This window comes from Lacerta agilis, chromosome 8 (genome assembly GCF_009819535.1).
Source record: "Lacerta agilis isolate rLacAgi1 chromosome 8, rLacAgi1.pri, whole genome shotgun sequence".
NCBI classification, from domain to species: domain Eukaryota; kingdom Metazoa; phylum Chordata; class Lepidosauria; order Squamata; family Lacertidae; genus Lacerta; species Lacerta agilis.
Window position 1 is genome coordinate 30,445,567 of NC_046319.1, and position 26,812 is coordinate 30,472,378.

Sequence of the window (26,812 nt, forward strand, 5' to 3'; positions counted from 1 at the left end):
GTATTATTATTATATTATTAATGTTATTATTAATAGAATGAAAAATAACCCAACTGCTAGTCTTATTCTGCTTATTCTTCAAAGAGGGAAAGAAAGCATAAAATGCAGGAATGAAAGGAAAGGAAAATCTCAAAAGGTGCACATAAGACCACTTATTATCTCATGTGTTTCAATGTTACAAACCGTTTCCCTGAATCTGAGTCATTCTGAATTTTCTAACACCCCAACACATTAAAAGGCCTTCTGCAGCCCTTATAAGTCTCTTCCCTTTCATTCCTATTCTTGGACTCAGGTGAACATCACTATGGTGTATTGGAATCAAATGGTAATGGAAGTAATTCATCCATTATCCCCACACATCCTCAACCACACTAAATTAGGTAGGGGTGTGGATGCAACTAGCCTAAAAATTAGAAGCTCTCTTGGTAATCTGCCACATGCCTGTCTTACAAATCCTAAAATTAGTGTCAACTCTCCCTTAGGTGATCTAAGGCTTTTTGGTTGCAAGAAAGTAATTGACCAAGCAACTTGCTGCCCTGAACTGATTCTGACTAAGGAAAACAGTGAGAAGTGCTTAATAGGTATCACCATCACCAGTCTATTATATCCTGCCCCTTGTCATAAAGCCCAGGCTGTGTTACAGCACTGTAATTCAGGCAACACTTAATGAAAAACAGAAATGAAACAAAATAAAGACTTCATAAAAAAAACCCTACAGTTCAATTGTCCCTCCTACAGTTCCAGCCAGCGTCTCCAACAATACTCAGCACTCTGGGATCCTGATGGAAAAGGAATAGTTTTTAGCTGGTGCCAAAGATAGATAATGTCTCATGGGTAGTGGTTAGGGTGCTAGTAGCACAAGGCAATTTTATTTATTTGTAATATGTGTTACCTGCTTCTCCACTGTAAAATAATCCTGAAGCAGAGTACAATGCCAATTTAAACATAATATATTTCAGCCTGTCAAGCCAAGATATGCATGAGCCTTGTGTCCACCCATAAATCCCCTTCTTTCTTCCCTTTCCAACAACTGGTTAATTACTCTGGTAACCATAGTTTGTTGGTTCAGATGCAACACAAAACTATGATTAAACTCAGAAAGTCTTTGACAGAGGTACGAAAGAGAAGGGAGAACATAAGGGGCAGAGCAAGGAGGAGAGTACATAAGAAAAAGGTTTGTGTGTATCTTGACTCATGCTACCAAGATGAGACATCTGGGGCTGGGGCATTGTTTAGGAGGATTTGTTGGGTGTTGCCATTGCTGTTATTGATATTACTTTTTCATGTATCTATATTTTAGAGCTTGTTATGATTTATGTGGAAGTGGTTCGGTTTTTTGCATACTTTTGATGTGTTCTTATTTATTGTTTATGACTACTTTGTTACATTTCAGTTACAGGTAGGTAGCCGTGTTGGGTCTGCCATAGTCAAAACAAAATAAAAAATAAAAAAATCCTTCCAGTAGCACCTTGGAGACCAACAAAGTTTGTTCTTGGTATGAGCTTTCGTGTGCATGCACCACTTCTTCAGATACACTGAAACAGAAGTAGTTGTTACGTTTGTAATCATGTATATCTTTTCAAGTTGGTAAGCTGCCTTGAGCATGGTTTTAACTATGGAAAGGGTGCATACAAATAAAACGGTGATGATGATGCGCTGTGTCCAAAACAGGTCACAGTGTGCTTTGTCAAGGTATTAATGTAGCATTTCTGTATTTAAATGGAGCTGTTGGATTTATCAAATGATGTTGTGTAGGAGTAGCACATCCACCAGCTTTGGTGCTCATCTACCTCCTATACACAAAGTTTAAAAGACACAATCAAAATAGGTGCATGCCCTCTTCCCAGGCGATTCTTGACACCACTGGATGACGCATCCTATCGTAGCCCAAGAGGGTGAAAATTAGTTACGGTAAGTCCCCAACAACATCCTGCAGCCCTCCAATGCTAGTCACACACACACACACACCCTCTTTGCTTTCTCTAAGTTGCAGTTCTGCCTACTGTTCTATTCCGATAGCATTAGGCATTTTTTATTGTTTGTACAGCTCTTGAAAGCAACTGTAAAGCATTTGCTATTTCGCCTGTCACTAACGCCAACTGATCCCTTTGAAATGGAAAATCTAAGAGCAAGCGGGTTAGTCAATGCCTGCCTGCCGCAGAATCCAGCCAGCCCAACCACCATTCAGAAGCCTAGAGGCAGGTAATTCAGTTCAACATGAAACTGGCGAACAACAGTATGTTTATTTAATAGGATCAACAGAAGAGATAAACCTCACCAGCAGGGTGAGTAATGACAACATTTCAAAATAATTCATTCCCAGGTACCAAAAGGGCAAATTTCAATTACATATTTTTAAAGGGCTCTAAAAGTTGACTTAACACATCCAGGGGAGGGGAGGGGGAATACTTTATTATTTTAGATAGACAGACAGACAGATGGACAAAGGCGGATGATAAATTGGGGGCATTTTCGGAAGCCTCAATTGTTGTTCTACTCCTTGTTGCTTTTCATATGAACACCAAAATTGTGTTTCTATACAAATCATGACAAATAACAATGAGGAAACACCAGCCTCAGACTGATCACCCTTAGCAAAAAGGTGGGCTCCGTTTACAATGGCTCCCTATGCGATCCCACAACACAGCATCTAACCCAGGATACAATGGATGGAGTTTCTGCTTCTTCCATAGAACCAAAGTACTCTGTTGACCAAGCACATGAGATACAGGTTTCCATTCATGACAGGTTGTGGAGGCCCTCGGCGAGGTATCTTCTGGTAGGCTACCACAAAACCCCTGGATTTACCTGGCAGCATCAGTGAGCAACATACCGGTAATATAGTCTACATAATATCAACCTCCTGCTGCACAGCACCCTGTTAACAGTGGGAGGAAGTGAAAGGGACCTGTCCTCTTGTGTGCTGTAAACTGAGGGGTGGCCAATGTGGTTCCCTCTGGATGTTGCTGGACTACAACTCTCATAATCCCTGGCCACTGCCCATGCTGGCTTGGGCTGGCAGGTGCTGCAGTTCTGCAGCAGGAAGGCGCTACTTTGCTACCGCTGCTGTAAATCGCCACACACACTGATGGCACTATAATACAATAAATAAATAAATGTTTAAAAGGAACCAGGTAGGAAAGCTGGGAAAGATTTTTGCAGGAAGCCTTGGACCACTGCTATCAAATAACAGTAATACTGGGATAGACAATACCAACCATCTAGCTTTGTATGTTCAAGTTCAAGGACTGTTGTCTTAAGAGATCCTATATAAAAATGCCTTTGGAAAGATGGGCTCGACAGGGCTGATGCATGTCTGGGCTACATGCAATGCATACCTGCATCACATGGATAAAACTAAAAATGAATTACACACACTGACGGCAGAGTCTTGTAATTCCCTCCCTTATCCCCCATTCATTCCTGTTCTTCAAATGATTTAAGGGATGAGTCTTCTTTGAGTTTTGCAGAACAAAAGTTCCCTCCCATTCCTTATCTAGCTGGAAGCAGGCAAAATGGAAGTTCTGTTGTGCAGGTCACTGCCTTGTACAGTGGAAATAAATGTCTCTAGCCTACCTGTACTATCAGCTATTCTCACCAGCAAACATCCAAGGGGAAAGCTATGCAGTGCTATGGTGACTGCACAGCACTATGGTGGGTGTGCAGGAAGCTCACCCTCTTCCATCCTCAAAGGGATAAGAGCCCTTGGGGGCTAAAAGTCAGAAAAAGAACCAAGATTGCAGCCAATCGTTCAACACAGGATATCACTGAGCCAACTGCTTACACTGCTCAGATTCCCTTTCCTCAGCTGAAGCAGGAAATGCCAGAGGTGCCAGAGGTATGTATTCACCCCCTAAGAGGAATTATTTACAAAGCATTGTGCCAGTTCAAGCATGTATAAAGACATATCTCTGTGAAGCAGAAGGAAGTAGTACCTGCTTGTCAACAAAGAGTTCGGAAGAGCAATCTTTTACCTAGCTATTTTAAATCCATTAGGAAATCCATGCTTAGTAAGCATTATGATGCCTAGAGCATGATGGGTTGGACACAGATCTGGGAAGCAGGAATTTTAAGGTTCTTGTTCAGAAGAGCCCTTTCAAGGTGTCCGAAAATGCTGTTAACAAATTGTGTAGGAGAGAAGAGAGGGAAGTTCTGCCCACCCAGACTTAGGTACACGCAGTATAATATAGGAAAGGGGAGCTTGTAGCCTTCCAGGTGTTACTGGACTCCAAATCCCATCAGCCCCAGGCAGCATAGTCAGGAGTGATGGGAGGTGTGGTCCAACAACATATGGAAAGCTACAGTTTCCCTATCCCTGCTATAACGGCTGTTAAGGACTCCTATGCATGCAGATGGAGAAGTAGGAGCCCTCTACAGATGCTGTAGTAAAAGCACACAAGTCAGGAGACAAAGGTGACAACATCTACACACACCTTTATTCCCTATGTTTTAAAGCATGCTGAAGTGCCACGCACATTTTCAGCACCCATGTTTTGAATGCCTGTACGGTAAAGGGTACAGAAAGTTTAACCAAGCTGAGATTTATTTTCAAAGGTAATAAATAGTGCCACCAACCATTCTCTCTACAAACTTGAAATTATCTTCATTTTATAGACCAAGCTGGAGATGCCAATTAGATGTAACTGCTGCACCACTCACCGCCTAAAGAAAGAAGGAAAAGCTTCAAGCCCAATGTGCTTTGCTTGAGTTTTAGGCGCTTGCTTCATAAACAGGTTACGCTCTCACACTGCAGCAGTTGTGTGTTTCAGTGTTGCATAGAAGTCTGCAAGAATTGCTGCTGTAATCATTTTTAGCCTGCACTCCTAAGTTAATCATAAGGACATAAGATGAGCCCCACTGAATCAAAGGGTCCGTTTAATCCAGAATCCCCAGAGTGGCAAAGCAGATGTCTCTGGGAAGCCCACAACCAGGGTATGAAGAATCTCTCCTTGCTTTTGCTCCACAAAGTGAGACTTCAATATATACAGTGGAACCTCCAGTTGCGGACGGGATCTGTTCCGGAGCTCTGGTCGGATCCCGAGGTTTCCGCAACCGGAGGGACCGCTTCTGTGCATGTGCGCGCAGCGAAATCTAGAAAAATACTTCCAGGTTTGCCACAGGCATATGCCGAAGGAAACGTAACCGGAGGTGAACGCAAGCAGAGGTACCACTGTACAGCCTCTAAACCTGGATGTTCCATATAGCCATCGTGACAAGTTACCACTGAAAGACCTCTTCTGTCTATGCTAGTGCCCATTTCCACATTCATGTGGCAGCGAGTTCCATCATTATTATTATTCATTAATCTCATTATAAATTGCTTCCCATGAGGCAACCTGAAGTGTTTACAATACAGTGGTACCTTGGTTTACAAACTTAATCCGTTCTGGAAGTCCGTTCTTAAACCGAAACCGTTCTTAAACTGAGGCACGCTTTCCCTAATGAGGCCTCCCACCGCCAGCGCCCTTCCACCTTTCAGAATCCGTTCTTAGACCGAGGTAAAATTCGCAAACCAGGACACTACTTCCGGTTTTGCAGAGTTCCTAAACCGAATCATTCATAAACAGGACTGTTCTTAAACCGAGGTACCACTGTACAAGCTTCTTGTGAGTTGTGTGACAAAGCATTGCCTTGCATCCCCTGCCGCTCAATTTTATCGGATGACCCAAATTCTAGAAAGATGATATAGGAAAGAAACTTATCTCTATCCATTTTTCCCCACACCATGCAAAATAATGTAAACCTCTATTAAAACCACCCTTAGTCATTTTGCCCCCTAAACTAAAAAGTTGATCATTTTCCTTATTGGGAAGGTGCTCCAATAATTTATGATGCACAGATAACCCAAAAGCAAAGAACCATCTTGCAAGAGCTGCTTCAGCTGGCTGCATGGAAAGGATTCTTGTTCACTATAGAGCCAACCAGGCAAACGGGTCTTTGCAAACCTGTAGCCCAAGTGAAAACAATTCCATCCAGACTCTGTGTTCAACCTTCCTTGTGATGAACAGGGACACAACTGGGTAGATGGATGGGTAGAATATTTTTGTTGAGTTTTGCCTTTGTGTGCATTGGCAAGGATGGAAAAACAAACCATTTTCAAACATGTATGTATATTAACTCTAAGAATTAGTGCACAATTGAATGATGCAGTTTTCATTCGCCCAGGAGTTTTCATTTCACTTACAGGATATTAAACTTATATTCCATCCATCAAACGGGCAAGACCAAACCCTTCATTAGCCCAGTATCAACTGAGCTTGCGAACACGGTACATCCACAAAGCCTCCCTTTTTATACCCAATTGAGAAGATGGCTCGAACATCTGTTTTCACTTCAAGACATTAATTTTCAATTATTGAAGAGAAACAAAATAAATCCTGACAAATTACTGGTAACTGTGGAATCTTTTGTCTATTAGTTTAGAACAGTAATTTAGAAATCCCACAATTAACATTCCCAATGAGGGATTGTTCCGCTGGATACTTGTTATTTAAGGCAATTTGGTAATGAATGATGTTCTATCTGCTTCCCTGATTATATACAAATGTTTTAGAGGGGGGCAGGGGAGGGGTGATGAATCCACTGCATCTTTGCTAACCAGCCTCTCCCTTCCTTCTTTTTTGCCACCAAAAGAAGCAAGAAAGAAAATTAGGCACCTTGGGTTATATTTACCTTTTGGTTATTAATTCACACCAACTCCAAAAACTTGTCCTTTAATAACCACTCCTGCTTCTCCCCTCCACCCACACTATTTATCAATTTGGGTCCAACAGGAACCATCTGAGGTAAAATGACAATTAAAAGCATTTCATACACAAGTGAAGAATTTCAGCCAATAAGATAGTAAGTTATGCAAATGCTTCCCCCCCTCCCCGTTCTGGTGCTCCTCAGGGAAACTTCACTGGACTCTCTGGAAGGAAAATAAAAGACAATGGAAGCTACATATCCTTACCCAGCCTATGCACTTTCCATCACAATATGCTGGTTCAGACAACCGCTCCACATCTCCTGATGTCACATCCAAAACAGTGCCATACTGATTAGAAAATAATCGGTAATTTAATTTAACAGATGCCTGGGAGGTGGAGGGAAAAGAGTCCCACCATTTCATCTGAATTCACAACAAGGAGGAACCGAAATGTTTGAACGATCCGTACATGCTTTTTTATTTTTATTTTTCCAAGGAGGATCATGGAAGCCTCAGCGATGACTATACAATGCAAAAAATGTAATTTTCATATCATACTATTCCACTGCCTTCAAAAATCCCTGGCTATCAGCTGGGAAGGGAAGCAGATAGGGAACGGGGAGTGTTGGAAGAGGGGGGAGAGAATGAAGAAGGGAAAATTATATCTTTAAAACAAGTATGAAAGACATTGTTACTTCCACAGTCAACTCTGTAACTGAGCTCCGACATTGTATAATTGACTTTGCAAGCAGAACAACAGCAATATAACAAAGAAAATGTCAGTGTTTCTACAGCGCTAATCTATACCACTAGGAGGGCCCCCGCTGTCAGCCAGAGCTGACAATACAATAGCTTTCAAAGGGATATTACCATCACGCTTTCATTCTTGACATCAATCAAGACAAAAAGAAATCCTTTTCACAAGACATTAAAAATCAAACCTCTGTATGAGAAGATAGGTAAAACAACATTCCTTTAAAGGAGATCATTCATAGTAATCAACTAATTGGAGCCAAGCAATAGGATGAAGATTTTTTTTTTTATTTACTTTGCATATAATGAAGTAGCGAGCCTCCTAGGTAGCTTGGTTTGGTGGCAGGGGGGTGTGTGCATGTGTGCGTGCTTTTGTTTTTGACTGACACAAATGAGGTGGGTAAGTTACGAATCAGAAGTTTCTATCAGCATATTTTGCCAAGCAAAAGCAAAAAAGAAAAGAAAAAGGTGACAGCAATTCTCCAACTTCAAGCAAGATAACAAATATAAGCTTAATTAGTGCATCCTCTTTTTTTCAACTGCAAAACAATTTGATCACCGACTAACACATTTATCCAAAAAATATCATCACAACCTGACATCAATTTGCGGAGCTGTCAAAGTTACCCACCAATGTGCATGTCAGGTTTGAAATCAGGTTGCTTAACGCAGCGAGGTATGACCTCCCCAACCGTACACACAAACATTTTTGAAATTACATGTAACACTAAACAAAATGGACTCTCTAATTTATCTGTTCTATAATAACCTAAAATAATCTGGGATATAAATTTAGTAAAAAGCCATTGGGTAGTCAGATCAAAGTTCCTCTTCATAAAATTGGAAAAAACCCACAAATTTAGCAAATATGCTTTTCCTACGCAGAGTGCCTTTCACCTAAAAGAATCTGATACATTTTGAGATCACCATGCATCCTATGATAAGTACCCAGAATCAGTTTCAAATGATGTCAGTTATATCCTGTTCATTTAATAGGCAAATTGCTAATATCATACCTAACTTGTCACCTTTGCTTACCATGGATTCTTAAAAAAAAAAAAGCTGGCTACAATTAAAAGTGTGTGTGTGTGTGTGTGTGTGTGTGTGTCTCACAGTTTTGGATCTTCACCATATTGCAAATCTAAACTGATCTCTAAATTTGTGTGAACTTTTCACACGATAATTAGACAGGCTTTAGTCAAAGCTTGAAGTGAGATTACAAAACTATCCTTATACGCCCCTAAACAAAACTCGATTGAATGGAAATAACTCTATCAGCCAACCACAATGCTTGCTTGCATTATTTATACTATGAATGGATGGTTAACATAATCAACGTATTTAATTATATGGTTTAAACCCTTTATCAAGGAAATAGTTCTACCACTACCAGTCTAAATGAATGATACTGATACAGTAATTACTACATTTTTTTTAGTAGACTGAACATACGGGAAGAAAATGGGTTCCTATTCACGAATTTTTACTTAAAGCATAACACCCATTTGGCTGATTAAGTAATTCCACCCCATTTTTAAAAAAAACCTAGAGAGAATCCCATCAGCATCTTTAAAACTTGCTATTCACACAGATCCATGGCTTTTATTACCACACAATCTGCATTTCACCCACAGAATGTTGCGTCCTTTTTACCACAGATGTCATCATTTAATCCTTAAACTTTTGACATAGAAATGGGTTCACACAGTCTAAAGAAAAACTGCTAAAGGAGGTTGGGGTGGGTGGGTGGGTGGAGGGATTACAAAAAAGGGGAGCCCTAATATCCAACTCTGTCATCATGACAGTGATTATATGCTATGAAAAACTGACAGCCCCCCCCAAAAAATATTTCAACTAGGGAAACAAGCCTGTGTGCATTTATTTGAAGAGATCTCTGTAATTTAAACCTATTTTCTCCTGTCTTAGGTTGAAGGACCTGTGACCTTAGAACTATTTATTACCTCTGCATCTCAATTATTTCCATGGAAACATGGACTGTGGCAACCTATTAGATTGCTAGCTCCCAAGATCTTAAAATGCACTCGGTGGGTATTTTTTTTAACAGGGGAGGAAAAAGTTCTAGCTACTTGATTGTAACCTGAACGACAAGCCCTCAAAAAATAATCTATCCTTTATGTACAAAAATGTAAAGAAAGAAGAGGCTGTTGAATCAGTATTTCCACTATGAAGTCACGAATTATCCAGTCAACATTAGTCCATGTGTGGATCTCCGATTTGCCTTCTGACCATCCAACAACACTCAATGTTTTTAAAAGATGAGAATTCCAAGTTTTAAAACAGACAAAACCTGGACTTTCAATTACCATTTTGGATTGCAAAGACTGCCACTTGCTTCAGTTACAGGATAATTGTCCAAATTATGCACACTACAAGGATGAAAACAGACCAAAAGAATAGAGAACAGCTTGATGGAGGACACCTAACTAAATTTAAAAGGGGCTCATAAAACATGTTTAAAAACAAATATAAGAAGATAGCATGCATCTCTGCCACCCTGGAACGGCTTCCTGGGAAATGGGATTGCTTTGCTACAATCTCAGGATGTATTTCTGAACCCATCCTTCTAATGAAATACCCTCAACCTAGCAAGAGTCACAACCTCCCAAGCCTTGTACTTTCTCCCCCTCAAAGAAAAACTTTGGCTTTCAAATATTCCCCCTCCCAATCCACCTGACCTGTTGTAGTTCGCTCTCCCCCCCCCCATTCTCTCACTCCTTGAGGTTGTTATATTTCTTGTATCAATTACTACTGGGGCTTCTTTTGCAAGAGTTTGTCCTGGATTGCAGAGGTCCATAATACCATACTGTTAAGATGACATACAGCTGAGAGGTTAAAATATACTATCAATCTGTAAGAGACACCTTCAAACTTCTGTTTCATGTGAAGGTCTCGCTTTTATGATACCTTAAACACAGATTTTATAGCAAGAGTCCTCGGCCTGCTGGAAGAAATACAAGGAACATTTTCCCTGCCATAAATCCTTTAAAAAAATTAGGTATTTCTCCGCCACATTAAAACGGGCAGTGTCTACAATTAATAATCATTTAAATTTAGTATGAGATTTGTAGTCAGTTAGCTGGGAGTGGGGGAAGAAAATGCAAGAGACTGCCTTTCTTACTCAAGAATACCTCATTTTAAACAGAAAAAAATATTAGGATCAGGACTATCAGAAGTTGCTGGAAAGTTTTTATGAGGAGCCTTTCCTTCATTATCCCACCAGTTTTCAAATTATGTCAAAGGAACATGGTTTCAATGGTATCTTTCTATGCTGACAATATGTTCAAGAGGGCAAATGAGGGGAAAGCTCATAGACAAATGTATTTAATCTGGAAAGTGGGGTGAAAGCAAATGGACAATATATATTTTGATCTGGAAAATGATTTCTTGGATGGTGAAAGGGTATTTTAGGCAAAGTTTTTATATTATTATGGGTTCAATACAGTGTGCAAATGCTACGAATATAAAACAGGTTACTTAAAAAAAATACAATAAACTTTATTGCAAAAACCAGTTACAAATCCAGAGTAGAACATATATTTCTGAATTTTTAAAAATGCATTATGCATTTAAAAAAACCAAACACCTATACCCTTCCTTTTCATTTGAAAGAAAATGTCATTTGGCAGCTACCCATGCAATATCCATCATAAAATCTATGCAGGTTTACTCAGCAATGGAGTTTACACCCCAGTAAGTGTTTAGGATTTCAATCTAACCACTCACCAAATCATAAAGAAGGCAGTCCTATACATACAGGAATTAATATGTGTGCTTAGGATTTGAACCAAATGGTCCAACACACATTGCTTGGGATTAAGTCCCACTGAACCCAGTAGGGCTTACTTCTGAGGTATACATGAATATGATCACCCTGTAATATATGCATAGGTTTTAAGATTTCTCAGCCAACTGGTTTGCTGTGCCATTTCAAAAGTCTTCAAACAGTACATATCACTTAAAAATATTTACTGTTATTATTTATTAAATTTTACACTGCCCTTCATCTGAAAATCATGGGGAGGTACTTTGGAAGTACCAAGCCACAAGGTGCAAATATAAACAATCACTTGCCTCTCTAAATGGGCAGATATTCTCAGCAAACAGAGGCCATTAAATTTTCACAGTTTGGAATCCCGAGCGTAACTGGCACCTTGTTAGGCCATGCCAAATTTCCAATTTCATGCTTTTAGGCTGCACTCACAGAGCAGCTTTCTTGATGTAGAGTTGCAGTGTTAAAACTGAAACTGGGGAAGGTGAAGTGTGAAATATCTCAAGCAAGAGAAGCACCAACTACTCAGGCAAGCAAGCTGTTGTACCATGTTCTGTCTTCTAGATCAGCGCAATAATGATCACCATCCACCACCTGAAATGGTACCAATCAGCATAAGAATTTGCACAACTCTGTAAACCACATGGAGGCATCAGGTATGCACACTGTGTGCGTGCGTTCTGTTTGGCCACGCCTTTTGAGGTTCCCTCCATAATACCTATCACAAAACAACTATGATAATTTTAGTCATTCAGGGCTCTATTTCTCCTTGTGCCAAACCATTGGCTTGAAGCAAATGACTGAATGATTCACTGACTGATTTCACAGACAGACACTGTATCCTTGTGACAGCTTTTATTCCATTCATTTCTAATATCCCCCTGCCAGAAGTGGTTATAAATACGTCTACAATCAAGTTCCTTGCATCTTTTTTATTTGTGACGTACACTGCTTGATTGTGTTAAGCCTTCAGTCCTAAACACACTTACTAGGGAGTAAGCCCCAGTGAACACAGTGTAGGTAAGTCACCTACAAGCAAATATGCATTGGATTATAGTATACTGTAAGTAATGTGCCATGCTACAACCAAATATCCAATCCCTGTTCACAATACAGTATTCTTCCTCCCACCCCCACCCCCCAAACTCACTTCATACATTAAATTGGATCTGGACATCAAACACTCCTTACTTCCATAATAGCTACTATCCCTGTTAGATTATTTTCAAGATAACATCACACAGGCACAAAAAGGAGCAGTGTGCCACTATCACAAATTGTATATGCATACAACATGTCCCAATTTTACACATACACACACACAGAGAGAGAGAGAGAATCTGCTTTTCCTTATCCATCCACTTTTGTCACACAAACTGCAAAGGAGTCTGCTGCCTCTTTCCTCCAGCCCTCACTGTCTGCATTGAGCAATAAGAGCAGCAAGAAAGTCTAGCAGCCATTACAGAAATAGAGCCACAAATCCTTATACTCCTGAGCGTGAGGCGGGGGGGGGGGAATGGGAGGGGAGAAGCCGGGACACCTCTGCTAACGCATCAGCTAAGACTGATTGCTAAGGTTTGCACCCATTGCGAAGGGGGAAACAAAAACAGATCTTTTTTGTAAGGTGCTGTTCATTGTACCAAGTGGTCAAAGACAGGCAGACAGATAGACAAACAAACAGACACACACACACACACACTCCACTTCCACTCTGCCAAGGGCACACAAGTCTTTAAAATGGATGGTTGGAGGGGTTGGGGAGAGTGCAAGCACCTTCACACCACATGGAGGAAGTGGCTGAACTCCCTCACCCCACAAACACACATACAGAGCCAGATTGTGGGGGTACCCTTTCCCTCTCCCTCACAATCAAACCTCGTTTTGTCTAACCAACTGAAAAACCTTCATTAATACAAGTTTTAGAGCCATTCCTTCCGATTCTATACAGTACAAGGAAAAGGATGGAGGATAAGAAGGGGGGGAGGCATTATGGAAACCAAGACCAGAGGGGGATCAAATCACGTCCCTGTTACAAAACCCCATTAACCTGCCCATGGCAAGGAATAAAATCTTACGGTGGCGGCAACAAGAATGGAGAAAGAGCAGTTATTTACTCTCCTGCCCACATAAAAATCATTTCGGCATTAGCTGCCAACAGAATGTCACAAGACTGCCCTTGGGGGCAATGAACCAGGCCTGCTCTGCCTTGGTCTGTGGATTATTATAAGGCTGCTTTTGTTGAAAGAGGATGTGACTTTTGTTTGGTGGTGTTGAGGAGGGGGGCAGAATGGCTTGCAAATTCCACAGAAAAGAGGCAATTTAGAGGTGTGGGTTTTGGAAGGCGGACATGGGTTCAACTTTTCAAGATCAGCAAAAGCTACAGAACTGTGGGGAGCCAGTGTCTGAAACAGGCCATTGAGCATCATATGAAAAGCCCTGCTGGATCCAACCAAAGGCCTATCTAGCCCTGCTTCCTGTTCTCACCCTGGTCCACCAGAGGAGTGCTGGAGGCCCACAGGCTGGGCACAAGCATGGCAATCCACTTGTGACAATCAGCACGTGGTACTACCTCAGATATTGGAGGCAATATATGGCCATCATGACTAGTAGCCAAGGATAGCCTTGTTCTCCAGGAATTTGCCTGAATGCCTTTTAAAGCCATCCGAGTTGGTGACCATATATCATGAGGCAGCGAGTTCCACAGTTTAATTACGCACAGTGTATAGAAGTACTTCCTTTTGTCTGCCCTGATTCACCCACCATCCAGCTGCATTGGACACCTTCAGGTTTTAGAAGTGAGAGGGAGGAAAACCTCACTCTACCCCCTTTCTCCACACCACACATAATTTTACACACCTGGATCGTGACACCACCACCCCACATTCACCTAATTCCTTAACTAGAAAGCCTCAAATGTTGCAACCTTTCCTCACTGGGGAGTTCCTTTAGTCCCCTGATCATTCTGGTTGCCCTTTTCAAAACATTTGTTTTGAAAACCCCTGTCTGCCAAGGTGGAATAAAGGAGGGTTTCTTCTTAGGGAATACATGGGGCATGGTGGAGGAGAAGCTGAGCAGTTCAAAAAGAGCTAGGAGAATGGTAATCCATAGAACTATGTTGCCTTGGAATAATTTCACCAAAAGTCTCAGTGAGCTCCTGGCCTTCCAACTCCAGAGTAAACCTGTTTACAACTTGCAGGCTAAGGCTGTGTTATGGAAATATTTCCAGTCTCTGAAAACCGGCTCTCAAGTGAACAGTAAGTGAAACTGTTAACCTCAAAACTGTAATACTTACAGCTGGACAGTCATCTCCTGCTGACAGTCATCTGAAACTTGCTAAAACCTAAGTGGTCTGCATAGGGCTATACTCCTAAATACTTTGTGCTAGGAAGCTCGCTTACCTTTTTGAAAGACCAACCAAAACTTATTAAACTATTCACTGGTTTGAAGCTGCAGCACTAAGACCTACTCTGGTGGTACCCATGAAACCCTTTTCTGGATTAAGTGGCCCACTTACAGCTACAAACAACTTACTCTGGAGAAAGCCCAATGGGAACTCTGGAGTGAGGGCTTTGCGGATCCACATCTACAAGACAATTTACCACAAGCCAGGCCTGGTGTTCCTTTTCAAGCCTTGTGGAGGTCTACAGGACCTGAGCTGTCCACCCACCAGTGTCCTGAGTCTTGTCCCAAAGTGATGCGCTACCCAACCTGTAGATGCCTATATATAATATCATTGTGCACTGCCATACAAGGCAGTCCTAAACTAAAAGCATTAGGCAACTAATCTGGAATAAAAAATCTACAGCTTTCAGCCCAGTTTGTCAGGAGGTAAAAATTGCCCTACTGTGTCCAAACAAGTCTGAGTCATTCAACTGAATGAATGGTATCCATCTCCCTCACCCATACTGGTATTCCCTATCTCAAATTTTAGCATTGGTAAGCTCTTTAGGGTAGCGACCCTTTGCACAATATGAAACACATGGTGGTAAGCATCTTGCGGCCCACACAAATCTCCAGGAAGAGGTTTGCATGGAAAACCTACATAAATGCATCTGCTAATTGTAGAAGTAGCTCTTTTTAATAGCTTGTGACTTTCACTTGTGGTCTATCTGCTGATGGGACACACAGTAACTCTCAAGTGGAAGTTGCCTTATACAGGTACAGAATCAACCCACCTAGCCCAGAATTGCATCTACATGGACAGGCAGCAACTCTCCAGGATTTCAGGTGGCAAATCTTCCCTACCCTACTTGGAGGTGTGGGGCGGGGGGGGGGGGGGGGGGTTGAACCTGGGGCCTTCTACATGCAAGGCATTCGCTCCACTGCTGAACTAAAGCTACCAACTATTTTCAGAAAAAGAGAGGCATTCTCACTCCCCCTCACATTCCCCTCTCTTTTTGGGAGTTCTAAGAGCCACTCTCTTCTCTCTCTCCGCGCTAGAACTTGGAATTGCAACTCAGCACAGATCAAGGGAATCTCCCCCCTCCCCGTCCTTTTCCTTCGCTGGTCCTGCAGCCTTGAAACAAAAACTCTCAATGAGGCGACGATGGAGACAGCATGAGCCACCGCTCCACGGACTGAGCTTGGGGGGGAAAGGGCAGCGAGTATGGGGGGGGGGCCGCTGGAGCAGCGAGGAAGGCTTCGCAAAATCGCAATCCCCGCCAAGCCTGGCCCCAGCCCTGATTGGTCACGCGGCAGAGGCAGGCTGCCTGGCTGGCGCTCACACCGCTTCCCGGAGCCCGGCGAGAGACTCCAGCGCCAGGCAGGATCCGCTTCAGACAGAGGCAGATCTCTACACACCACAAACCCTAGCAGGATGCGTCCAGCCCAGGCGCTTACCTTTCACCGAGCGCGGCTTGGCTTGCTTCCTTCTGGACATTTCCAGTTCCGAGATTTTCTCCTCCTTTTTCTTCCTTCCTCCTCCTCTCCTTCTCGTCTTCCTTCCCCCCTCCCTCTTTTCCTTTCCCTCTCCTTCCACCCCCCTCCTCTTCCTCCTTCTCCCACTTGAAACTTTGCTAGCGGCTCCTGGAAGAGGCGAAGCGGCGGCGGTGGCGGCGGCAGCAGCGCCCGGATCGATTATTTGATTTCTCACTTCTTTGCCTGTTGCAATGCGGCAACTTCTGAGTCCTTCTTTTTTTCTCTTTTCTTTTCTTTTTAGAAACACCCACTTCGGGCACCCAAAGACCTCGACCTTTCCCGGGCCAAGACCTCTTTGCCCCCCCCCCAACCCGCTGCTTTCTCAAATGCAATTGAGTAAAATAAAAACGCGCACGCGACGTGGTTGCAAATCAATAAATACAATTTTAAAAACACTGATTTAAAACGTTTCGGGGGATTTCCCCCCCCCCGTTTTTTTCACCCCCTCTCTTTACTACTACTCCTCCTCTTCGCGTGTCCTCATTTAAAGTTTCTCCGGCTTCCCCACCACCGCCAACTCTCTTTTTCTTCAAGCGCCGTTCAGACTTTCTAAAGCGACGCAACCCATTTGCAAAACAAGCGCGATCTTGCGCTCGAGGAGGGCGGAAAAGGGGTCAGCGGCAACAACGAAATACGAGGTGGGGAGAAGGTGGCAGCTTTGGGTTTATTTAATTCTCTCTCTCACCCCCTTCCAGCAACCTGGTTGCATTTAAAAAAAAAAAAAACTCCCTGTATCTTCCTCCCCCTTGGGTCTAATGCACCCTCTCTCTCCCTCCTCCTCCTCCTTTTCTGGGCTGCTTCCCCCCTCCCTCTCCTTTTAATCCCCCCTGACCTCCTTCGCAATAAAAATGTTTTGCTCGCTTTCCCCGAAAGGGGGGCGGCCAACAATGCACAATATTTGGGGAAGGATGCTTTCTGTCAATTAAAAAAAATATCAAGGAGTGTGAGGTTGGATTCCTCTCCTCTCCCCCCCCCCCTTCCTCTTCCCTTCTCTCTCTCTTTTGTGGGGCTTTTTCACAAGCTCAGCGTGGCTCGGGAGCCGCGTCCTTCCCTGCGCCTGGCCGCCGGTTCCGGGCTGGTGTCCTCCTTCGCCGCCTCCGCCTCCACCACCACCACCTCCTCCTCCCGCACAAACGCACTTCTGAAAAACAAGGCAAATGTTTCTTGGCATGGATGCAGGGCTCGCTAGCTGCCTCCATGTGTTAATCGCGCCGAGGTGGTGGCCCTGATCCGCCTGCCTTCATCGCTGCTCCCGCCGCCGCCGTTGCTGCTGCCGCCCGCCGCCGCCGCCGCTTCCTTGGCTCTTAATTTTCTTGAGCGGCTCTCGCCAGCCTGCCTCTCTTTTCTTTGTCCTGGCTCTTTTCCTCCTCCTGATCTTGCTGCTGGGGCTGCAGTGCAGACACACATAATAAAGCCAGGCTTGGCTGGAAATGTAGCTGAGTCCCAGCAGGAGGATGTGAGGAGTGGAGTCCCGGCGGGGGAGCGCTCTGATCCCGTAGGGAGCCCCGCACAGCCTGCGCTGATCAGACGGAGAGAGAGCCAACAGCACCGAGCCATGGACAGCCCTGGAATACAGCTAGGGTCGCACGCAAAACACGGACCGGCGACGAGGGCGGAGGAAGGGGAGGAATCGAGCCAAGCGACGGATTGGAGTCGGCCAGCCGAAGCCGCCTCCTAGGCGAAGGAGAAGCGGGGGGAGGGAGACGGAGGAGGAGTGAGAGGCGGCGGCGAGGAGGCGCGCAAGCAGACGGACGCAGGGGTCGCCGGGGCTGCTGGCGCTTCCTCGCGGCCTCCCTCGCTTACACGCGCCTTGGCCGCCTCTGTAGCCGCAGCATCTGGGCTGCTGCATGGGGGATCTTTTCTTTACCCCCTCCAAAAAAAAAATCATTACAATTTTCTCTTCTTTTCCTCTTATTTCTGACCTACTTGATCACCCTCACATTAATTTCTTTCATTTCTCCATCGCAAGTCCTCGCCCCCTCTTCAACTTCCCATTTTGCTTAGATTTTAGACCCCCTTTGTACTCCGGATTATTATTATTGGATGGATTGAGTCTGCATGCACGGCCCTTTTTATTTTTCCGCCCGTTCTTTTCTCTAACCCAAACTTTCCGAGAGAGAGAGAGAGAGAGAAAATCTTAAGCGTTTTTTTGTTTATCGTTTGCTAATGTGAAGCTGAACTGAACCCCTCTGACATTGCTTTGGTTTGAAAGATCAGGCGACAGCAAGGTCATCATTTGCAATTCCAAGCCGACTCTGTGCAGGTTTACTCAGAAAGAAGGCGCGTTTGGGTTCAATGGAGCATGCACCTAAATGCGTAAGAGCGCAGCGCAGCCCGGACAGATTTACTCAAATGTAAGTCCAGCAAAATTCAGCGTGGGGTTTAATCGCAAATAAAGCTGCGGGTCGTATGCACACTTTTCCTGGGAGTGAGGCCCATTGGCTTACTTCTGAGCAAACGTACATAAGAAGCCAATATGTTTTACTAACTGTATGGTAAAATGGTGTGTTCTTACAGCTGTGCTACAGGAACGCCCAAGTGTTTTACTCAGAACTAGTAAGACTCATTGAGTTCCCACATGCGTGTACAGGATTGCAGCCTCAAAAGTATCAGGTAGGCATCTGATTGGCCGCTTTGGGGGCTGAGCTAAATAGGCCCTTAAGTATGGGGGTATGGAATTGCCTTTACTGAATCCAAGGAAAGGATGAGCTGGAATAAAGTGAGCATTGCTGAGGGATGGATATGGGGGGTGTGAACACTGCAGCATGAGAGTAGTTCAAGTGGGTGATCAGTGAAGACAAGGAGAACAGGATTCAATTCATTGTTCCCAGACTGGCAAAATAAATTTATTTTTTCACAGGATACGAAAGTTATTAAATTTGCTGCCACAGACTGGGATGGCGGCCAGTAATGTAGTCAGCTTTAAAAGGGGGTTAGACAGATTTGGGGAGAATATGCCTGTCACTGGTCTATTAATAATGACAATCCTTCTGAAAAGCTGTGTATAAATACTTTAAGTAAATGAGTTTATATGGAACTTCCATGTTAAAAAGCAGCATACCTCTGAACAACTGGTGGGAGCCACAGTGCAGGAAAGACTTGCTTATGGGCATCTAGGTCAGCCCCTGTGAGAAACAGAGTATTAGAAGAGAGCAACCTTTGGTCTGACCAAGTGGGGCTCTTATTGTTTTCCAAAACCAACAGCTGAGGCATGCTTCACTCTTAACCCATCGCCTCAAAAAAAAAAAAAAACACGAAAAAATCCCAGACTTTTAGGAAGTACACTATAGGATCACGTATTTTCAGAGAAGCGCATCCATGGTTCTGCATTCAGCCAACTGAGATGAGGTGAGCCACTCATACATATATGCCATGGGGTGCGTCTTCTGAGATCCAATCATACACACCCTCTACCCCACTAAGGAAACTGACCAGAATGTGGAGAGATCAGTGAATCTTGCAGAGATACAATGGACACCCCCTGACTTGTTCTTCTGCTTTAAAAGCAGCAGATTGTGCCACTTAGACCTAGCACAGTTTCAGATGTTAGCTAAAAAGGCTCCAGCATCCCTCACCTAGTCAGAAACCAAGCATCTTTATGGCTGCTATTCTGCCCAGACAACTTAGATTGAGATACCACTAACCTTTCAGCTCATTTAGAGTTGGTTATTGGGCCTCCTAAAGTTATGAGGTTCAATTGCCTAAAACCATGTGGGATGATAGCCCCCAAATAATTAAAACTCTCACAACACAGTGGTGAAGCAAAAAAACAGTGAATAGTCAAATGTGGTCCTCAGGTGGCGTGTTAAGGGTAGAACTATAGTTATAGTGTAATTAATTTCCAAGTCTGCCACACTATGCAACTGCCTCCAAAGACCCATTCAGGTCTGTGAGGGCAACATGGGGATCAAGCAGCATTAATAGCATATCATCCTCAAACAGGTTGAGTCTGTGTTTGACACTCCTGACATCCACTATCCCTTCCACAGTGCACTGAGATCAGACAATCTTAACTAAAACCTCTTATCATCAAAGCAAAGAGCAGAGGCAGTAGAGGGCACCCTTGTTTGATGCCTCTAGCAAGGCTGATGCCCAAGGAGTTGAAGCTGTTGCCTGAAATCATTGTTTGGAAAGTGTGGATACAATTGGTAGATCAAGTGCATAAACCTGTCCCCAGATGTAATTTGTACTGAACAATGTTTTCTGGTAAATCCCACTCCACTCAGTTCAAATGCCTTGAAGGCATCCCCTAACGATGACTTTTCCAAATCACAACTTCGCTACTGCTGGGAAAATACAGCCGGGTGGCAAATAACACTAGAGCTAAAGTGGGGCTTGGGCTTCTCAGCTTCAGGCTTCACTATGGTTGCTTCCAATTAAAACAATCTGCATTATTGAGGAGTCTGTGGACTTCCCATGGGTAGAGCTAGAACTGCCCCCCTCAGTGCCTTCACTACAGGCCTACATTTTCTGCACCCTACTTGGTCTGCTGTAACAAGCTCAGCAAACCTTTCTTGCAAATTACAATGTTGATGTAGCAGGGCTGAAAGCTAGCTCTGGGGATGTCCCCACTGACCCTGATCCTGGGTCACTGGGTTTTGGCATACTGATAAATACCTTCTATTTAAAGAATGGAAGGTTGGGAGCCTCTTTGGCATTTGTGATATTTGTGATCTGGGACCACCCCGTTCCCCAAAGGACTCTGCCTGAAGCTCTCCAAGGCGTTCGCTTCACTGGTTCCAGGTTTTCCAATCCGCTTATTTGCTTTTCAGCTTATCAATGAGGGAGAGGGGATTTGCCGTTTGGCAGATATTTATGAGTGCCTCTGCACTTACTTGAATAATGCTTAACGGCTGGACGGGTAGCTTCAGAGATTTATAAATTAATTGTAAATCTATGGGGGGACTCAAATGGTTTGCAGGTAGCTTGGGAAGAGAACCTCACTATTGTGATGTAGGACGTCAACCCACCCCCTAAAAGCATATCAGCTAGAATCCAGGAGGCCTCTTCTGTATCTCCTGCGGTGGAACTGTACCCCAGTGTGGCATTCTCCTCTATTGCTAGAGGGGGTTGTGATTGCAAGGGAACATTCCTGCACATGTGATGGAGTTTCCCATCATGCTGCTGTTTCGGGAGTGAATGTTTAGGAAATGGAGGCCATCACTGGTCAAAATTTAATCCCTGAACTGGGTCTTGCATGATTATCTTTAGACACTATCTGGCCCTGATACAAAGATTTGTTTTTTCTCCTTGCTGGTGGTACCATGGATTGAGGTCACTAGACATGGAAGTTGGGAGTCTGGCCTCTCTATAGCAGGCTGGCTGAAGAGTGTTTTGGATTTCTCACTGTCTGAGTGCCTCACACAATCGGCAGAGTTGCAAGGAATGAATACAACCTGGATTCCATTTTCAGCTTGGTTAATGCAACCATGGAACTTCATTCACGTTCGCTAACTCATACCTCTGCAATCATACAAACTTTTTTAGTGAATTGTTGCTGTATTCTGACTCTCTGTATACTGTTTTGTTTCTCATCTTGTGATTGTTTGCTTCTGTACCCTGCTTGTTGAAAACTTCATAAAAATATGGGGACTAGGGAGTAGAAACCAAACAAAGAACAATAGAAATTGATGCCAGAAAGACTGCACAGTCCCATTTCCCTAAGCATCCTATCAAAGTTCTAGAGGACAGAAAACTAGTTGCATATAACCCAAATTGCCATATTAATTTGACTCACACTGGTCTTACATTGGTCATGATTCTCCACAGGCATAGAGAGAGGTGCCACTCTACAGAAAGCCCTGCATTCTCTATACCGATAATTCAAATTGGAAAAATTTCCAAGCTAATTTCATAGCTGCTTTGATCTGAGTCTCCAAGCATTTTATAATTTTCTTAATTTGCAACCCTGCTAACAAAGGCCATTACCACTTCCTCCTCCTCCTTTTTTAACCTCCTGTCCAGGAAAAAAACAACCTTCCTATGGCTTCTAGTGCCAATGCTTTATGGTACAGTAAAAACGTAACATTCTTTTCCTGATCAATACATTCTGTCTTAAAAGACACTGAGAGGAAAATTCATTCCCTAGCTTGCTAGTTATTCTGGGCAACCTGAAACCATTAAACACACAAACATACCACAACAACCTGCGTCCCACAGAGATAAATTACATGATCTTGTGGTGGGAAACAAGAAAACAGGTAAATATTTCTTCGATCATTTGTAAAACAAGATTAGAAACACTGTTTTAGTGGACAATCCTATATCCACTTACTTGGGAATAAGCCACATTGAACTCAATGGGACTACTTTTTAGAATTCATTATTACCTTTATGCCCTGCCTTTTCTGCAAGGAGTTCCAGGTGGTGTACATGGTCCTCTCCCTGCCTCATTTTTATCTAACAACCCTGTGAGGTTAGTGAGGCTGAGAGAAGGTGACTGGCCCAAAGAAGTTTCATAACTGAGTGAGGATTGGACCAAGGTTCCTTCAGTTGTAGCCAAACATGCTGATCACTACACTGGCTCTATACGTCACATATTTTCTTTTTATTTGATGTATTAGTTACCTCTTACAAAATATATCTCAGTAACTTACATACTATACATCTGTATCTATATCACATCAGTATATGTACAGGATTGTGCTATTAGCAATCTGTTATACCTTAACGGACCCAAAATTCTTCTGAATATCTAAAAAAGTAAAGGTAAAGGACCCCTGACAGTTAAGTCCAGTCGCGAACGACTCTGGGGTTGCTGCACTCATCTCGCTATACAGGCCAAGAGAGCCGACGTTTTGTCCACAGACAGTTTTCCCGGGTCATGTGGCCAGCATGACTAAGCTGCTTCTGGCAAAACCAGAGCAGTGCACGGAAACGCCGTTTACCTTCCTGCCAGAAGGTATTTATCTACTTGCACTTTGATGTGCTTTCGAACTGCTAGGTTGGCAGGAACTGGGACCGAGCAATGGGAGCTCACCCCATTGCAGGGATTCGAGCCGCTGCCCTTCCAATCGGCAAGCCCTAGGCTCAGTGCTTAGACCACAGAGCCACCCACGTCCCTCTGAATATCTAGGATTCCCTTAATTATTATTTTTAATAGAATCAGAGCTTCATGGTTGTTTTTTAAAATAACAACAATCTTCATTTCCAAAGCATTTTCACAAGCACACCAACAAAAACATTCCAGTCTAATTACAAACTTTACTTCTTGATAAATATTTTTTATAAGCAATTGGGGAGTCCACAATCTCAGCCCAACGAAGGTCTCGGGAGATATAATACAGCCTGCTTCTTCTACGCAGAGATGTTCAGGAACATCCCTTCAGGCAATGCATCCCCCCCAACCCACATCTTTGCACCCCTCCTCCCTCAGCTTCACCCCTAATTATGGCTAGCAAGACATCCACACTGGCACTTTCATTTATCTTTGCTCAGCAGCAACTGGTGCCTGATAGAATTAGCAGGGGAGAAGGCAGGGAAGGCCAAAGTTGGTCAGTAGCAACACTAAAGACTGCAACCCTGGCTTTAAAGTTGTGATTTGAACTAACTACAGTTGGCAAAAATACTGATGTATGCCTAGTGCGCTGGATTATGGAGAAAGCTAGAGAGTTCCAGAAAAACATCTACTTCTGCTTCATTGACTATGCAAAAGCATTTGACTGTGTCAACCACAGCAAACTATGCAAGTTCTTAAAGAAATGGGGAGTGCCGGATCACCTCATTTGCCTCCTGAGAATCTCTATGTGGGACAAGAAGCTACAGTTAGACTGGATATGAAACAACTGATTGGTTCAAAATTGGGAAAGGAGTACGACAAGGCTGTATATTGTCTCCCTGCTTATTTAATTATATGCAGAATTCATCATGCGAAAGGCTGGACTGGATGAATCCCAAGCCGGAATTAAGACTGCCGGAAAAATATCAACAACCTCAGATATGCTGATGATACTACTTGATGGCAGAAAGTGAGGAAGAATTAAAGACCTTTTAATGAGGGTGAAAGAAGAGAGCGCAAAATATGGTCTGAGACTGCAACATCAAAAAACTAAGATCATGGCCACTGGTCCCATCACCTCCTGGCAAATAGAAGGGGAAGAAATGGAGGCAGTGAGAGATTTCACCTTTCTTGGGTTCATGATCACTGCAGATGGTGACAGCAGTCACGAAATTAGAAGACGCCTGCTTCTGGGAGAAAAGCAATGACAAACCTAGACAGCATCTTAAAAAGCAAGACATCACCTTGCCGACCAAGGTCCGTATAGTTAAAGCTATGGTTTTCCCAGTAGTAATGTACGGAAGTGAGAGCTGGACCATAAAGAAGGCTGATCGCCGAAGAATTGATGCTTTTGAATTATGGTGCTGGAGGAGACTCTTGAGAGTCCCATGGACTGCAAGAAGATCAAACCTATCCATTCTCAAAGAAATCAGCCTGAGTGCTCACTAGAAGGACAGATCCTGAAGTTGAGGCTCAGTACTTTGGCCACCTCATGAGAAGAGAAGACTCCCTAGAAAAGACCCTGATGTTGGGAAAGATGGAGGGCACAAGGAGAAGGGGACGACAGAGGATGAGATGGTTGGACAGTGTTCTCGAAGCTACTAACATGAGTTGGCCAAAACTGCGAGAGGCAGTGAAGGATAGGCGTGCCTGGCGTGCTCTGGTCCATGGGGTCACGAAGAGTCGGACACGACTGAACGACTGAACAACAACAACATGCCTAGTGCTTACCATGGTTAGCTTGGAAATGGTAGAAGAAAGGGAAAGAATGAGAGCTCATGCTTCCAGGACACTCCCAATCTCCTAGCCATGGCTACAGTATGTCTGCACCTGGGCCACACAGTTAAACATGCTTAAGTTCCTGAAAATAAATACAGCAGGGGTTGGAACTTGCAACAAAATGATATTACCTGCAGACCCTAAAGGAGTTCTCCCGTAGAGGTCTCCAGCCAGCTTGGAACAGGAGACTTGTAGTGCCTTTCGGGCTCTCGGAGAACATCAGTTTAATTCCTTATCCTTTTGAAATATTCACCTGCTGTGCTGTGTTGTGCTGAAGGGCACGGGATCAGGGGCGGCTGCCAGTCTTTTGCTTCATAGCTGAAGGCGGGAGCTTTTAACCCCACTTCGTGCATCCCTCCCAACACTGTTTGGAATCATGTAACACTGATCCTTTTTGTGTGTGTGTGTTGTATCCAACACCTGGGGAACCAAGGATGGGAAAGGCTGTGCCCTGAGCATGATTGCCTCTTTGTTTCTCCATGACTCCATCACACCTACGAACCTGTCGCACATACCCCCTATGTTTGCCATTAGAGGGAGATATGGTGGTTATTTGCTCCATCGTTTAAAACAGCCTTTTAAAATCATTGTATTGTTTACATACACACACAAAAGAGAGAGAGAGAGGTGACAAGCAATGACATAATTTTTTTAAAAAAAGTAGTGAGACCACACAGTGATGCTAAAAGACAATCAGCCAGAGAGAAAAGGCTATGCCCGTTTTCTGAGGTTAATGGTTAGACGTCTGTCTAATGATTCAGTTGTAGACCCAGAGCTTCGAGTTGTGGCCTTGCTGTAATATCTAAGGCAGTGTTTTTCAACCACTGTTCCGCGGCACACTAGTGTGCCGCGAGATGTTGCCTGGTGTGCCGTGGGAAAAATTGAAAATTACTTCATATATAGTCCAGTGGTGGCGAACCTATGGCAGCGTGCCAGATTTGGCACACAGAGCCCTCACTGCTGGCACGCGCACCATCGGCCCACCCGCGCCGCTGTTGCCGCTTTCTCCCCAGGCTTGCGTCCACTGCCGAAGCCCTGAACTTTTTTTTTTTTTTTTTTGCTAGTCGGCGGAGATTGTGTTCGGCGATTGATCTGCCCCTCAATCCGCCGCGTCAGCAGTCGTCTCCGACTGGGCACAACAGCGCTCGCTTTCTTCAACCCCCAGGGCCGGTGTGGGGCCCCCCGCGCGGGATGGAAGGCGAGGGCAGCCGGCTCCGGGCGGCATTCCCTTCTCCTGCCTTCTGCCCCCTTCCACTTCTGGCTGGGAGTCCGCTGAGGCGCCGCGACGGGCAAGGAAGCGGGGCTCGCCGGCTGGGTCGCCTCAAGCTAGCGCGGCTCCGGGAGAGGAGAGGCCCGTGAGCTGACAAAGAGCAGCCGTCCTCGCTCGCCCGCCCGCCCGCTTGGCCTCCCCTTAGTCCGGAGCCCCCTCGTGCTGCTCCCCTCTGGCCCGCCTGAGGGCAATTAATAATGGGGCGAGGACAATGCGTCAGGCGCTGCCGTCACACACCCAAGCGCCCCGGCTGAATGGGCGAGGCTGGCACAAAAGGCGCCGCCGCGGAGGGAGCCGTCGGCGGCGCGCTTCTCAAGGGCCCCGCCGGCCTCCCTCGCTCGGCCCCTGCGGCCCTCGCCTGCGAAGCGAGCCGCGCTTTGGTGTCTTTGTCGCCTTGGGAGCGGGGCGGCGGCGGCAGAGCAGGCCGCTTCCCTTTTAACTGGCCGGCGCCACGCAGCCCCGGCCAGGTTGGCCCAGGCGAGGCGGCGGGCGGAGGCTGCTTCCTTTCCAGGGTCCCCGCCGCCCGCTGCCACTCTCCGGGCAGCTTGCAAACTCCCCGCTCCAAATAAGAACAGTTCAGGGGCGTGAGGACAACATGTGGCACAAGTCTGTCTTTAA

The 26,812-nt window shown here is 44.5% G+C and overlaps 1 protein-coding gene across 3 annotated transcripts in view; it reads right to left on the bottom strand.

Annotated features, from left to right (window-relative positions):
- Window positions 1–16,168, bottom strand: part of ZNF423 (zinc finger protein 423) — a 302,228-nt gene extending 286,060 nt beyond the window's left edge. For 2 of the 3 annotated variants that reach the window (XM_033156747.1, XM_033156744.1), the window contains exon 1: window positions 16,071–16,168. In XM_033156747.1, coding sequence (XP_033012638.1) covers window positions 16,071–16,110 — 40 coding nt within the window. In that variant the 5' untranslated portion in view covers window positions 16,111–16,168. The remainder of the gene's footprint in view (window positions 1–16,070) is intronic. The other variant, XM_033156746.1, reaches the window with a different exon arrangement.
- Between the last annotated feature and the right edge of the window lie 10,644 nt (window positions 16,169–26,812).